We start from the raw sequence: 13,810 nt of genomic DNA on the forward strand, positions 1-13,810 counted from the left end.
CTATTTCATTCATCAGTGTTTCCCAGGATCCCCCATTATTTAAGACAAGTATGATGTCTCTAAAAAGCGTAATAACTTTAAGGCTCGCAGAAATTAGCTGACAGATAATCTAATATTGTGTCTCATGTCGGTTGTAGGCTGCTTCAGGTGTCACGTGTGCTTCCATGCAAAGCGGCATGATGAGTGTTTATCTAGGCCACCTGCTCGTTTCTCTGTGGCGTCTCATTATTCTGGTGATTCGTGCCTGCAGTCAAAACGATAACAATAATTGAACGAAGCAGAATAATGAAGATCTCTCGATAGTGAGGACGGCTTGATTTACATATTTCCATCTTCCATGCAGCACCCTTTTAATTACTAAGAAGATAAATGTGCTTTCATGAACAGAATGTGTAAGTCTGAAGCATCTAAATCTTCCATATAGAAATGAAGAGGTGATGCACTGATGGACACGATGAAGGTGAATGATTGGCACTTTGGCCTGATCAAAAGGAATCGCGGATCATTACGTTTGACCATCTTAGTTATGTAACCGCTTGGGGAGCCCGTTGGGTTGGCCGTGCGGTTGACGTTACATCGTGACGACGCGTGAATCTCATAAACGCACGGGGACCTCACGTCTCCATCAGGGATGGAGGAGCGCTCGATAACCATGAGACAAGGTGATGCTCTCCTCAGTGTGTCTGAGGACCCCGTGATGCGACAGGGAGGGAGACGCTCTCCCTCCGCCTTCGTGCAGCAACAGTGAGACGGGGATGCGGTTTTCCGGCGGCGTCGGTCGCTGAGTGAGTCCGTTCTGACACCAGGAGGAGTTCAACGCATTGGCCGCTCTCTGCTGGAGGTAGCGCTCGGGAGGCAGAGAGCCATGGCAGGCGCTAAGCTGACGCCCTCGCCCTCGGAGATCGACCCAGACGTCAAGACCGAGGTGCAGAAAACCCCAGAGCCCACCTGGGTCAACCCCTCCAACCCTCTCCGGACCATGGGCTCTTTTGGGAGCGATGCCGGCCAAAGGTAGCTGCCGCAGATCCGCACCAAAGTCGCATGTTTCTGAACGCAGCTCGCTTGCACACATGCAGCATCCGCGAAATAATATGATGCTGCGAGCGCATGGTGCATCAAGTTATCCTAATAACTAATTATCCTCAGGCAAAAGTTGCGCTGTGATCAAGCCATTACCATTAAATCTACCCACTCGTGAATTGCGATATAATCGTTAAGCACCGGGTGGCAAAGGCTATATTTCCCCCGTTGGGGTTAAACATAAACACAACCAGTGCGCCTCTTCATGAGTCAGACATAAAGCTGAATGCATAGCTTCTGCCATCAATCATTTTTCTCTCAGCATCACTGGGATTCATTTAATGGCTGCAGTGTATAGGGATTACATAATTCAGTGGATGCTGCATTCCCATTACAATTTTATGAATCCTGATGTTCTCATGGGAGAATGCATTTTATACTTGTATTTATTTTGGATCACAATACAGCCAGATTGATGGATGAAATGAAAATGCAAACCACAGGGGGATTATGTTGACATACGTTCATATTTAGATTCAAAGACTACATGTAGCACAAGTCTGCACCATCAATAGACTGTGCATGCAGACCACTCTCCTTCCATTTGGTAGACAAATTGATTGTGGTTTGTGTGAGATGGGCTGAACCCGAAACAACTGAGGGAGACTAAATGTCTTTTTTTTCCCCCCTTTCATGGAGACAAAAGAACTTGAGATCTGCAAAAATGCTGCCATTAAAGCTCAGATTGACACTCTTATGTGCAGGTTATATTAGGTTGGTTTGGCCAAAAACCGAGAGATTGTGCTTGTTTGGCAGTGTTTCAGAGACCACTGCACAGCCAATATGCCGGTGGTGCAGTGTGTTCTGTCTCTCAGTATTTACAGCACACAGGTTTTTTTTGTCAATATTTCTTTGAGGGCATTGGCATTTTTGGGTAGTATCAGAAATCTGGGATGTATTCACTGAAATGTGAAACACTTTCTGTAGCATTTATTGCGTGATACATCTGTGATTTTTCTTTTTTGTTTTCACATGTGATAAGAAAAGAAACAGCAGGAGCATGGGTAAAACTATTTAGTCACATCTATTCCATACAGAATGTCAGTATTGTCAAAAATGGTAAAGATCAGTTTAATGCAGCAAAAATGCAGTAAAATAATCTGGCAAATTACAAGGGATTATCATTTAAATCCTAATCACGAGGATCTACTCCGTGAAGTCTCTTTAAATATTTATAAAACGCATGATCTCCCATCAATAGTAGAGACCCATTGAGAAATCTTCAGTGCAAGTCCATTACAAATAATGAAGCACTTTATGAATGTTTGTCAGTCAACTGAAGCCACACAATCCTCCAGTGAGATAAATAAATACGCCTCTGCCAACATGGGGCCAAATGTCCCTAGCTTAGCAGGTACATTTTGGACGACAGACCTGGGAGGAAATGCATTGTAGTGATGTTAATAGAATAGTTTGAAAGAAATCTTGTGCACGTTTACGTCTTTCATCTCCAGCACCTTTTTAGATATGCAAAAGTGGCACTTCTCAAATGTTCTAAACTTTCTGATGTTTTTGATTATACTGATCGTGCGTTGGAGATGACAGCATAGCTCAGAGCGATCTGCTCTGTGTTTTCAAAACGCTGACAAGAATTGCAAACGCTGTAGTGGTTCAGCTAAGGATGCAAGAAATGATGATGACTTGAGTGAAGAGGATATTGAGTTATCTGTACTTAACTGCTGACTTTGATCTTTAAATCAGTGCTAATGATGAATGTAGGTTTGGGCTTGAGATGACAGAACTATCTGGTTTCTGTTAGCCATCAGCTGTCAGCTCGTAGGATGTATAGATGGATGTGTAGGAATTATATGATGGGCTTGATAATAGAGCAGATAACAAAATGCTCAATTCTACCAAGAATTTAAACAATAGATGCGATCACAGTGGTTTAAAGGTGGGCATTTGTGAATGGGACAGCTGGTCATCACTGCTACCAAAAACTAGCAGGAATTTAGACAGTTATTATGAAACCAGTGTATAAGGATGGCATTGACAATAATGCAAGTGATGAGGATGGTGAAGCTGGCAAAGACAGCAGTAACATGTAGCTGCAGCTGCAATGGTATCATTAAAAATTAGCAATAATAAGCAGAGACTATGATATGTGCGATGATGGAGATGATGAAGCTCGTGCTGTTGCTGGTGTGCTGTAGGTGGTTGTAGTGATGATTGCAGATCAACATCTTAGTCAGCTGACAGCTGGTCTGAACAGGCTGGAAGAAGAACAGATTGGCAGCCAATCAGTTTTGAGAGGTTGAACAATATTGACTGTGGTGGTATTGCAATGTCAGTCTGTTTGTATAGGGACCTAATGCACAATATCTGCAAATGGCTGAGGCTGTAAAACTGAATGCATCATTTGGCCAGTTGCCCTGGGCAACCAGATTTGGACCCCTGTCAACCAGGTTGTCACTCTTGGCAATAAGTTCCTATATCTTATAAATATCTGAATAAACGTTTGCCTTGGATCGTCCTCCTGTCACGTTACTTCACTCTTTCAGGAATGACAAAAGATGCTACTTTATTTCTAAAATCTACACAGAGCTCCTGTATGTCCCCTGCAGGCTGACAGGATGTTGTCAGGAATCAGAAAGCTTTCCAGATTGTGAAATGTGATCAGCGTGGGATTTGTGTCCAGCTGGCTCCAGAATGAGAGGATGTGGAGGGACGAGTGACTGAATCAATAACCTGGCCTGTCGTACGGCACAGTCTATAAAGGATTTATCTATTTCTGCATAATTTACTGCACCGGGGAATCCCTTCTCTGTTTGTGTATATAGGATTCTCTATATAGTATTGACGTCTAAATACTGTAGGCAGTAAAGAGACTAAATGAGACTTGGAGGATCTTCAAGAACAGAGGGATTGAGCATCTTTTAAACACAGGATGTGGTCAAAACAGATAGACTCACGCAGATTTATTTTGGCTTCATCCAGCCTCGCCACCACATTGCCTCTCAGTGAAAAATCTGTTTTGAAAATGGGCATTTGGTTTGGCCTGTTGGTGTGCAATGAATCTTTAGAGCGCAGCGGGAACTGTTAGTCATATTCCCATTAAGGCTACACCAGTATATTACACAGGATGATATGAGTTTTTTTACTGGATACAGGCCAACGGAGTAGCAACTTCACAAAAAGCCAGACTTTTGATTGACTGATATGCAGCATAGACTTTATACCATTTGCTGACGTTTCAGCAACACTGAGGCTTCTTCAGAGCTTACATGTCTGTCAGTCTAAAGCACTTCTGCTTTTTATCAGGTTGTAATACTTGTTACATTTGTGTTTTTTATCGTGCCGTCAGCAATGCCTCCCCAGCATCAAAGGTATAGACTTTGGACATTCTTTATGCTTTGATGGATTGATGAATTCTTACATTTATTTTAATATTTTTCTGTTTTTGCATGTGTTAATTGACTCTTAAATGGATTAGGAAAAGCTGGGACACAGAGGGAGATATCATGCAGCAAAGGTCCCCCGAAGGACATGAAGTCAATATAATAGATACACGATATGTGCTTTAGACAATGAGCCACTAGATCAGGCAGAGGAATGGATTAGAGTAGGTTTTTAAGAAGAATCAGGGCAAATCTCTGCAATTTCTCTGCAGGAATTTAAAATTTCTTGTCAGCACAGAAAATCAGTTTCTGGTAAAAATAAATCTACAGCATTTTTTGTGTGCATCAGTGTTGACAAAAAAAGATAACGGTTGAACTGCAGTTCTCTGATCGAGGTTTATCATTTGTGGACTGTGCAGCTATGGGAACCATAACTGGAGTTCAAAGACAATTTTGTATAAATCTCCCTTTTTAGTTAGTTGAGCCTTCAGACGGATTTTATAAAAAACCCTTAACTGAGTTTACTTGTGAAGTCTTCTGTGCACCGAAGCCGACTTTTGCCTTATTTAGGTTCCTTTACTCCCACACACGTTTTTATTATCCCACTGCAGACACTTTGATGCAGTTATCCTCTTCAAGTGATGCAGTATATTATGCATCTTGTGCAATAATGTAGATGCATTTAAGGGTGAAAAATTAACTGTGAATATCCTGTCAACATGGTAAAGTACAAGCCTTCTTGAGTAATAGATCTTCCTTAATTTGAGAATTTCGTTTGGCGTAAGCAGTAGTCAGTTGGGAAATAGTGGAAAGGTAATGGACATGTACACTATTTCAATAAATACTAGGATTAATGTAGATGTTATAAAAGAGAAGCAGCTCACTGGAGGATGTGTTATTTTGCAAACCGCTTGTCCTCTGCTGGTTTATTTTATTTCATCTTCTCTTTATAGTTGGACATTGATCTTAGTGTGGCTGTTTGCTTAAAAACACCATATTTTATGTTTCATGGTTTAATCATTAGTACTTAATAGCACAGAGGACTTTGTCTGCCATTATAAAACAGGTTTGTTCACATTTTTTGTTCATCAGTCATTTTTCCAGCTGATTACTTCTTCACATTTCTCTCCAAATTCATTGCTGTTCAATTGCACTGTGGTTGTAAATGATTGTACAGTATTTCGCTTTTTTTTTTTAATTTAGTCCTCCCTCCCTTTTGTCTTATGTTTATTTATATCGCCCTGCTGTCACGGAACAATTATGCTTTCATTTTGATTGGAGTACCCAAGGTTTAATGAGGGGTTTTAATGTGGTCCTTGGGGTAAATTACATGTTGTCCATCATTATTGTTCATTAAACCAGGAGGATGAAATCTCTCCGCAGATGATTTGAGAGTTGAAACTCGAAAATAACGAGTGCCCTAGTTGCTATGCATGCCTCTAAACAAAATTATCTTTTTAAAAGACTTTAGATAAAAAAAGCATGCAAGTAGCTTTTAATTAAGTCTCTGTCACACTGAGATACTGTGTGTTGTACATAACACGTGTATATGTAGCACTTTTGTACACGCATAGGCCAAATTGTCTATCACATCCATCGTCTCACTTGCCTTCTCCTGTTTCTTAAGAGCATTAGTTAGCAGATAATCAATTAGAGGGCCTGAAGAACGTGAGATAATTCAAGCGAAGCTGCCAAACACAAGAGCTCACACAGTCAGCTCTGGATGTCAGCTGAACTTGAGCCGTGCTCCAGAAAAAGCTCACAACCTGGGCTGTGTAGAGTAGAACCAGCACAGACCTTCGAAATCCGAGTTGTTGCAAGGAAAGGAAAGGCAGGGCAGCAGCTAATTGGATGATATGTTTTGTAGAGAGCTTTTAGAATGCTGTTATCATGGAGTCCATCATTTTTCTAATGAATCACTTGAACACTCTAACTTCATCAGTAGCCTGCACATGCTCAGAGCGTCAACAGGGGGTGGACGCAATATCATGAGCACCTTATCTATCAAAATGCTTCATGGTATAACTAATTATATGGAGAAACTGTTAATGGATAAAATAATCACTTAAAAAAGGGGGATTTGTTCAATGCAAAGAGGTAGCAAATTTAAATTCTCAACTGTGCACATTCTCCAGACAGGGAATGTGTTTGCAGCCCATCCAGTGAAGTGAAGTAAGGTGACAGCTCAGTTTTAGAGCTTTACTGTCTCATGATATATATCGCCGTATTGCCCAACCCCACCTGTACTAAATAGGAACTTTGTTAAAGCTTTATAATGTAACATTTTGGTTTAGACTATCATAGTCTTGGATTCAGGACAGGGGTCCTGTAAGGAAAAGATAATACATGATGATGTGTCCTAATGAATTAAAACAATGAATGATGCGGAATCTGACAAATCCATTATAATCATAGCTCTTACACCATGGCCAGAGGCAAAGTCTTGTTCAAATCATCATCCATATTTTTGAAATTATTTTTCCACCCCTCCATTTTTTTAAAGGTGTCTTGTAGTCATTTTAACACCTGGCTGGGTCATTTTCAAAAGTGAGAGTTTCTGTAGCCAGTAACGTAGCACAAAGGTACAGAGGTACTGTTGCTATGGTTACCTTCAGTTTAATATACCTGCAGACCAATTTAGAGCTGAGGTTTAGCTGTAGTTTAGCTGCAGAGCTATGCGTGAGGTGTTCTATTATTTTTTAGTTTAGTTTTAATGGATGATTGTCAGCCAGTCAGAAACAGGTATTTTCTTTGAGAATGGTAGAATAGAGTATAAAGGTGTTGATGATTTTGTGTCTTGTATGTCTGTATGTACAGATCAGTTCTTTAACATGTAGGTTATGGCCAGAATGATTAAGCTACAGGGCAGGATCTTGTTGTTTTGTTGTATTCTTGTTCTTGTTGTATGTAATGGGAATTCCTGCTGCTAGTTGTCCTTCTCAACCAGGTGTTAAGTTACTGTGCGAGAACTAACTAGTCATATTTTTGGAGAGGAGAACTTGAGCTGCCCCTGTGGCATGTGAGGAACAGTATGGGAAGTGTAGTATATGAGGACATGTTCCTGATAAACGTAAACATGCGGAAAACTACAAATCCCATTTGCCCTTGAAATTGCTGCAGAGTGTATGTGTGTTAGGCCCTCCCACTTTATATCAGTCAGTCCTTGAGGCAGTGCTCATTTAATTGAAAGCATACTTTGAAAGTGCTGTTCATTTTGCACTTGTTGTCTCAGTATCTCAGCTCATACTTGTGACTCCAGATCTGCTGCAAAGAGGTGAGACTCAATTTGCTTCTTCACTGTATGCATTTTATCATAATTTATCAAAAGTAAGACATGAAGGGCAGCATGATGCTAACTGCAACACGGTGTGTGTGTGTGTGTGTTGAGTATATCGGTAATAAGCTAATGGAGTCAAAGGGAGCCTCTCTTTATCTTAGCCTCTATACTGCTAAAGCTCTTAGCAGCCAGATAGCATCTTTATTGTGCATTAAAGTGTTGTCAAATTAACACAAAATGGACAGTGAGATCACAGCAGAGGAGTTTATCTTGTTGTTGTTGTTATGTGCATTGTTTAAGTTCAACCTTTGAATTAACTTTTTTAAGGGACTGTTGGCACCTAGTGAATCACGCTGACTATCTTTATACAGTGACTACAAAAGACTATTAGTGTAACAGTCAAATAGCTGGAAAAGACTTAGACTTTATTCATCCCACAGCGGGGAAATTTACAATCATAATCATAATCATACAAATAAGTGAAGTGCTGCTCTGCCACATACAGTCTGTTGCATATACTTCAGTGCAGTTCAACTCTGCTGTTATCAGTTATCAGTTGTCATCTTTTATCTCTCTTATAAGCACTACATGTCTAAAAGTGAAATGAGTTGAATATTAAATTGAACCTGGCTTTTAAAAATGTGAAACTCTTTCATGCAATATGATTGATAACTAAAACCTCAGAAATGATTTTCAGTTCATTCAAGGGCACTTACAGACAAGAACCTCTAGTGAATGATATTCGACTGTTCTCTGTTGTTGAAATGGCAAAATGTTCTTGATTAATTACTGGAATGATACAGGTTCTCTCTTGTGACCAAGCTACTTCCTGGATTTAATGGACACTCCATTAGTCCATTTCTAAAGGCATAAATGGGCCGACAATGTTAAGTGTGTGCCAGATACTTTTAAACTATGCCTGAACTGCCAAATAATGACCTTTTTAACAACACAGATTCCTTCAGCTTTTCTTCGTCATACTTTTGACCAACAGACAGGCTATGATCATTTACAGGCTTCAAAGGCAAATCAACCTAAATTATATTTTTATCCATCTACTTTGCTGAAATTGATATTTTTAGATGGGCTTTGTATGGGACATTGAGGGCATTTCAATCACTAGACTTATACTCACACACACTTTTAAATTAGAAGAACAGTATAAAAACCAACAGACATAATACTAAATTAATTAATGTTTTAAGCAATGGGAGATATTATCTATATCTCTTCCAATTACACAGCTACAAAACTGTTCAATGTCATCTGTTTATTAATCAGACGAACTGTACTGTATGGGGGTGTGCAGATAATACATATGGAAAGAACAAAATGAGTCGTAGCTTTGGAATAATATGCATCAAAACGAATTGGCTATACAGTAAATGCACAATGTGTATTTGGAGCATATGTACTTTTGATTGTATATGGTCTTGTTCATGCAGTATATCAGAATCAAGTTTATTGCTAAGTAGGTTTTCACATACAAGGAATTTGCCTTGGTATATTGATACACAATAATAAACATAGTAAGTAGAAAGAAAGATAAAGTAAGTACTGCAAGTCAAGATGTATATATATATAGAATATGAAATTGACTATAAAATGTGAAAAAAACTTAAATATATATATGTTACTGCAGGAGTTTTGGATCAAAATAGAGTAAAAGTTGAATCTACCATGGAATCATTTAACTACTATAAATCTGAATGAATGGTGTGTCTCTTGTTAGTAATGGCATATCTAAATTTAATGGCAACCAATTATAAAACCCTGTTAAGGACATTAACATTTTCAGACTTGAGTGTGTCTTTATTATGAATCTCAAACAGACCAATCACAATTTCTCATTTGCACATTAGTAATCAAGTCGGCTTTTAATGTTAATGGTCTAAAGGTAAAGTCAATAACCTTTACTGTATCAGGACTCAATTTTTACAATACAGAGTAAGACGTTTTCTAGAGCATAGTGCACAAAACAAGAACTGTTGATACAAATCTCTGTTGTCTATAAGGGCACTTAAGTTTTCTGTTGGATTTATCTTATTCACAGCAGACATTTCACCTGCTATAGCTGGAAAGGCACAGATGTAACATTAATGATCAGTAAACATCTCAGTAAACTATCCCAGGTGGTTTTCCAGGCCTTGAACTGGAGCACCCAAAGGGACGACAGCCATAATTATTGTTATTAGTCACTCCTGTGTTATTCGTTTTCCCAAGTTAATTGTCCACTGTGCTTCTGACTCAGCCAAGAAGCCCACGTTGTGCTGTGTTACCTGTTCCTGTGTGTTGATTTTTATTTGGAATTTTGATTAATTTACATGAATGATGTGGATGTAAAATAAAGACATTTGAGGAAAAAAAAAAACATATTTCATTCCTTGTCACAGAACAAATTACTGTGCCAAGTCTATGGTTCAGCCACAATAATTGTTTTTCAAAGGAGGTCATAGCCATAGAGTCAACTTGTTCTGTATCAAATCAAACTGTGTTTAACCTTTGACCCCTAGCCCATCAGAATTGTCCATTTGTCAGTCATTAAAATCATTATCTGGGTATGTCTCTCTGTCTGTCAGTTCCCTCAGTGTCACACGCTTCCCTTTTCTTCATCTCAATATGGCAATGAGATTGACCAAGAGGGTGTGTCCACTGATCCCCTGTGGTTTGCATTAAGTGTCCCATCTGTTCTTTAGTCAGCTGACACATTGTTTTGGGGTAACCTGATGTTTAGTGTTTGCCTTGCATGTGCCCTGTGAGTTAGTAGCTCAGAAATACATTTTGTATTTCCTGTTAAGCTCCGATACAGTCAATTTCCACTGTAAATGTTTATATTTACTTGTATGAGGAGTTTGAAGGTAACTCAATGAAACCTTGGTGGAAAAGTCTTGATTGTGCAGTAAGAAGGAGCTGCTCAAACAGAGGATCTGATGCACCTTTCTGTGACATTCAAAATGAATATAACCATCTTGCAGAGTATTTTACATGTTCTAGTTTTTACTGATATTCCAAAAGAAGAAACAGCTAGCTAAACATAGTATCAGATCCCATCTTGGATCTTCTTGCTGCACAAACTGTGTTCAGATTCTCCCTCAAGGTTTATAAAATGGTTGCATTCTGACTCAGGAGGCAAGTGAATGGATACATTGCAGTGGTATCATGAGTGCCGTCCATTTCTTGCTCTTTCCGCTTGCTCCTTCCCTCTCCTGCTTTCTCCACCCCACTCTCTCCTAACCTATGCCTATCTGTGTCCATATGTGCTGCGTCCAGGTATCAAGAGGAGTACAGTATGGATTCAACCAATGCCCAGTAAGTCCCTGGCAGCATCCTGCTTGCATGGCATGGATTGTGTCTGCAATGGTAACTGTACACAGGACTTATTGATACATTTTTGCGAACACCAAAGCACATACGTAGCAGTTTTCACTTTGGATTTTGACATAATGCCTTGACCGTGTTTGGAGTTTATATTACCATTACGCATATCTGTAAAATGGGCAATGATTGTTGTGGTAATGGTGTAGAATGCTGAGAATAATCCATTCATTTGTGGCTACCTTTTCAACAATTGTTGTGGCAAAGACTCAAAGGAAACATTTAGCTCAACACAGATTTTTGTCACATTCGATGGCACCACAGGAAATGGTGAAAAGGCAGCTTGTGTGTGTTTTTATCAACTTTTTCCAGGTGTATTATCTGTCCCTTGACAGGGACAATACTCTGTCAGTATTGTCGATGTAAGAGTTGGGCTTCAAGCATTAATCTTGTGAGCTGAGATGAGACTATGTGGACAAACTAAAATCTGCGGGTTGTTTTAGTGAAATAGGTGTTGAAAATGCCAACATGTCCATTTGTTTTTCTGTGTACTGTGCATGCTGCTGAGTCACTGATCATACGGAAGTTTATCAGTTCAGTGTAAGGTTTTTACTGCATTCACTAAACAAGCTGCTGAGATGTGGTGATTAAAAGAGGTGAAGCGTGGAGGCCGCATCAGTAATTCACAGTAAAAATTGCCTCTGACTGTCACCTTTTGGCTGAAATGTTTTGCTTAGCTACATGGCTAATGTGTATTTCTTCTTGTTGATGTTCCACTGCAGAGATTAGGTCTGTGTTGCTTGATTTGTAAAAGAACACAACATTAATCATTGTTACAGGGGCCATTTTGCTTTCAGTACCAAAAGCTTGTATATTTATGACTTACAAATTGTTTAATGGCAGAATTGGGCAGCCCCTAGGTGCTCTGAACTTCATGAGTATGTGCCAGGCCTACAAGTGCGCAAGTGTAATGGATTTAGCCATTGAGTAGGAAAAATAAGGCACCTCTCCCTTCTCAAAGGACATTTTGATGAAGTGTTGATTTTGGTTGATTGCTTGCAGGGATCTTGGCTGTTAATAAAGCCACAAAATCGTATGAGAAGAACATTTTTCAAGTTTTACTGGTTGGGACATTTTTCTGATTTCTGATTTCTTTTTTTTCAACCAGCATGTAGTCAATACATTGTGGCAGTTCTTCATGTCAACAGCAGACCTTCTGTAGAGGTTTCACCACTCAGCTGGTGGTGGGTTGCAGTGTAGTGTGTGTTGGATGGTACTAAAATGGATTGTTATTCTTGGGGATGTGCTAAGTAGAGAGCTATAACATGCAAGTGTTCATTGATTGCTTTGATCCTTTTTTTGTGGTGATTCTGTCTCTTGTTTCCATGAAAAATTAAATTACAGTACCATACACAGAATGCCTGACATACATGCATACATACATAGAGGTGTTTCCTGTGGTTGCAGAAAAAAGTTCATCATTGCATATTCAGAAAACCACAACGTGTGGTTTCAGCTCATCAGCACAGTCAAGAGTACTCGAGATATATTATTAGTGGGTGCTTGAACCACTTCAGCTGTTTCTTCTCAATATGGACGAGCTTGATTGCAAGACTAGGTAGGTAGCAGATTTTATAACAAAATAATTTCTGGAATGCATTGAACATCATGGTGATATATTGCACAAGAGTGAAAGTATCTAAAGGTGGATTATTTTTGTTATAGCACAATGTGAAAGAAATGTTACATTGCATGACCTTGACTGAAACTGGCATCCTGCTGTAGTCTTTTCAAATGGCATGCTATCATTAAGCCATCTGTGTAGTGTGTGCACAGAGGCTGGTGTGATATTTTTTTCTGAAAGTGGTACTGAGTGAAAAGAGACGCATTTTCTTGACGGTTCATAGAAAAGTAAAGTCAATTGAGCAGTTGTAAAACATTTCAGAGTCAAGTGTGCTCTCTTATGAAGGATACAGACCAGACCATATTCATATTTTTGCAAAGTCTCTTTTTGTTTTAACAAGCCAATCTGTCATGTTTATATACAGAGGTTCCTTCTAAAGCATCAAAATGATAAAACTCTTTCTTTTAGTTGGTTATAAAACAATTTCATTTTCAGGAGAGAATCACAGCCATCATCATTTACTTAAAACAAAAGACTGTACTGTAGGGGAGGGAGTAGTGAATTTCAAAGGCATCGTTCAATATTAGTGATATTACATCGAGTCCTTTTAAGTTCTCGCTAAACGTTCTTGCTCATCTAAAGATTTTACAGTCCTTGTATTTTTTTTCTTCAGGCCCATGTGAATCAGCTGAATCATTTTAGCTTTCTTACACAAAGAAACGGCCTCTGGGGCTTTATAAAGTTTCTTTCTTAGGTATAATTTCTTTTTTTACTTTGTCTAATGTCCCATTTTTAAGTTTAAGTTCATGATCCATTTACTGAGCTTTACTATTAATAGCTTGACGCCCAGCATGTTGGGATCTTTTTGAAAGGCCCCAAAGATCTTCCAATCTGACAGCTTTGTACCTTCAGGTCCCGTTCAGGCAGAGGTCTCAGTACCTTTTACAGTCCTGAGCCTTAACCTCAAAGGGACTCTACAGATGATTTGGATCTGTAAAACAGCTTCTCACAGAAATTCTGATTTCAGAATAAGGTGTTACAAACTGCCCAACAATCCTGTGTTGAAACGCAGATTTACTTCTGTTTTCATAGCACTCAACCAACATCCTCCTAAATCCTCTAAGTTTTCAAGTGCTCTCTGGGTTGGACATGGTTGTGGTATTGTCTCTTTGGCGT

At 39.2% G+C, this 13,810-nt stretch overlaps 1 protein-coding gene across 1 annotated transcript in view; it reads left to right on the top strand.

Annotated features, from left to right (window-relative positions):
• kcnt1b (potassium sodium-activated channel subfamily T member 1b) overlaps positions 1–13,810 on the top strand; it is a 60,099-nt gene that overhangs the window by 11,746 nt on the left and 34,543 nt on the right. The window contains exon 2 of the mRNA XM_070903674.1: positions 10,966–11,004. Within this exon, the coding sequence (XP_070759775.1) occupies positions 10,966–11,004 (39 nt within the window). The remainder of the gene's footprint in view (positions 1–10,965; positions 11,005–13,810) is intronic.

The sequence above is a fragment of the Enoplosus armatus genome, chromosome 4 (genome assembly GCF_043641665.1).
Source record: "Enoplosus armatus isolate fEnoArm2 chromosome 4, fEnoArm2.hap1, whole genome shotgun sequence".
In the NCBI taxonomy this organism is placed as follows: Eukaryota; Metazoa; Chordata; class Actinopteri; order Centrarchiformes; family Enoplosidae; genus Enoplosus; species Enoplosus armatus.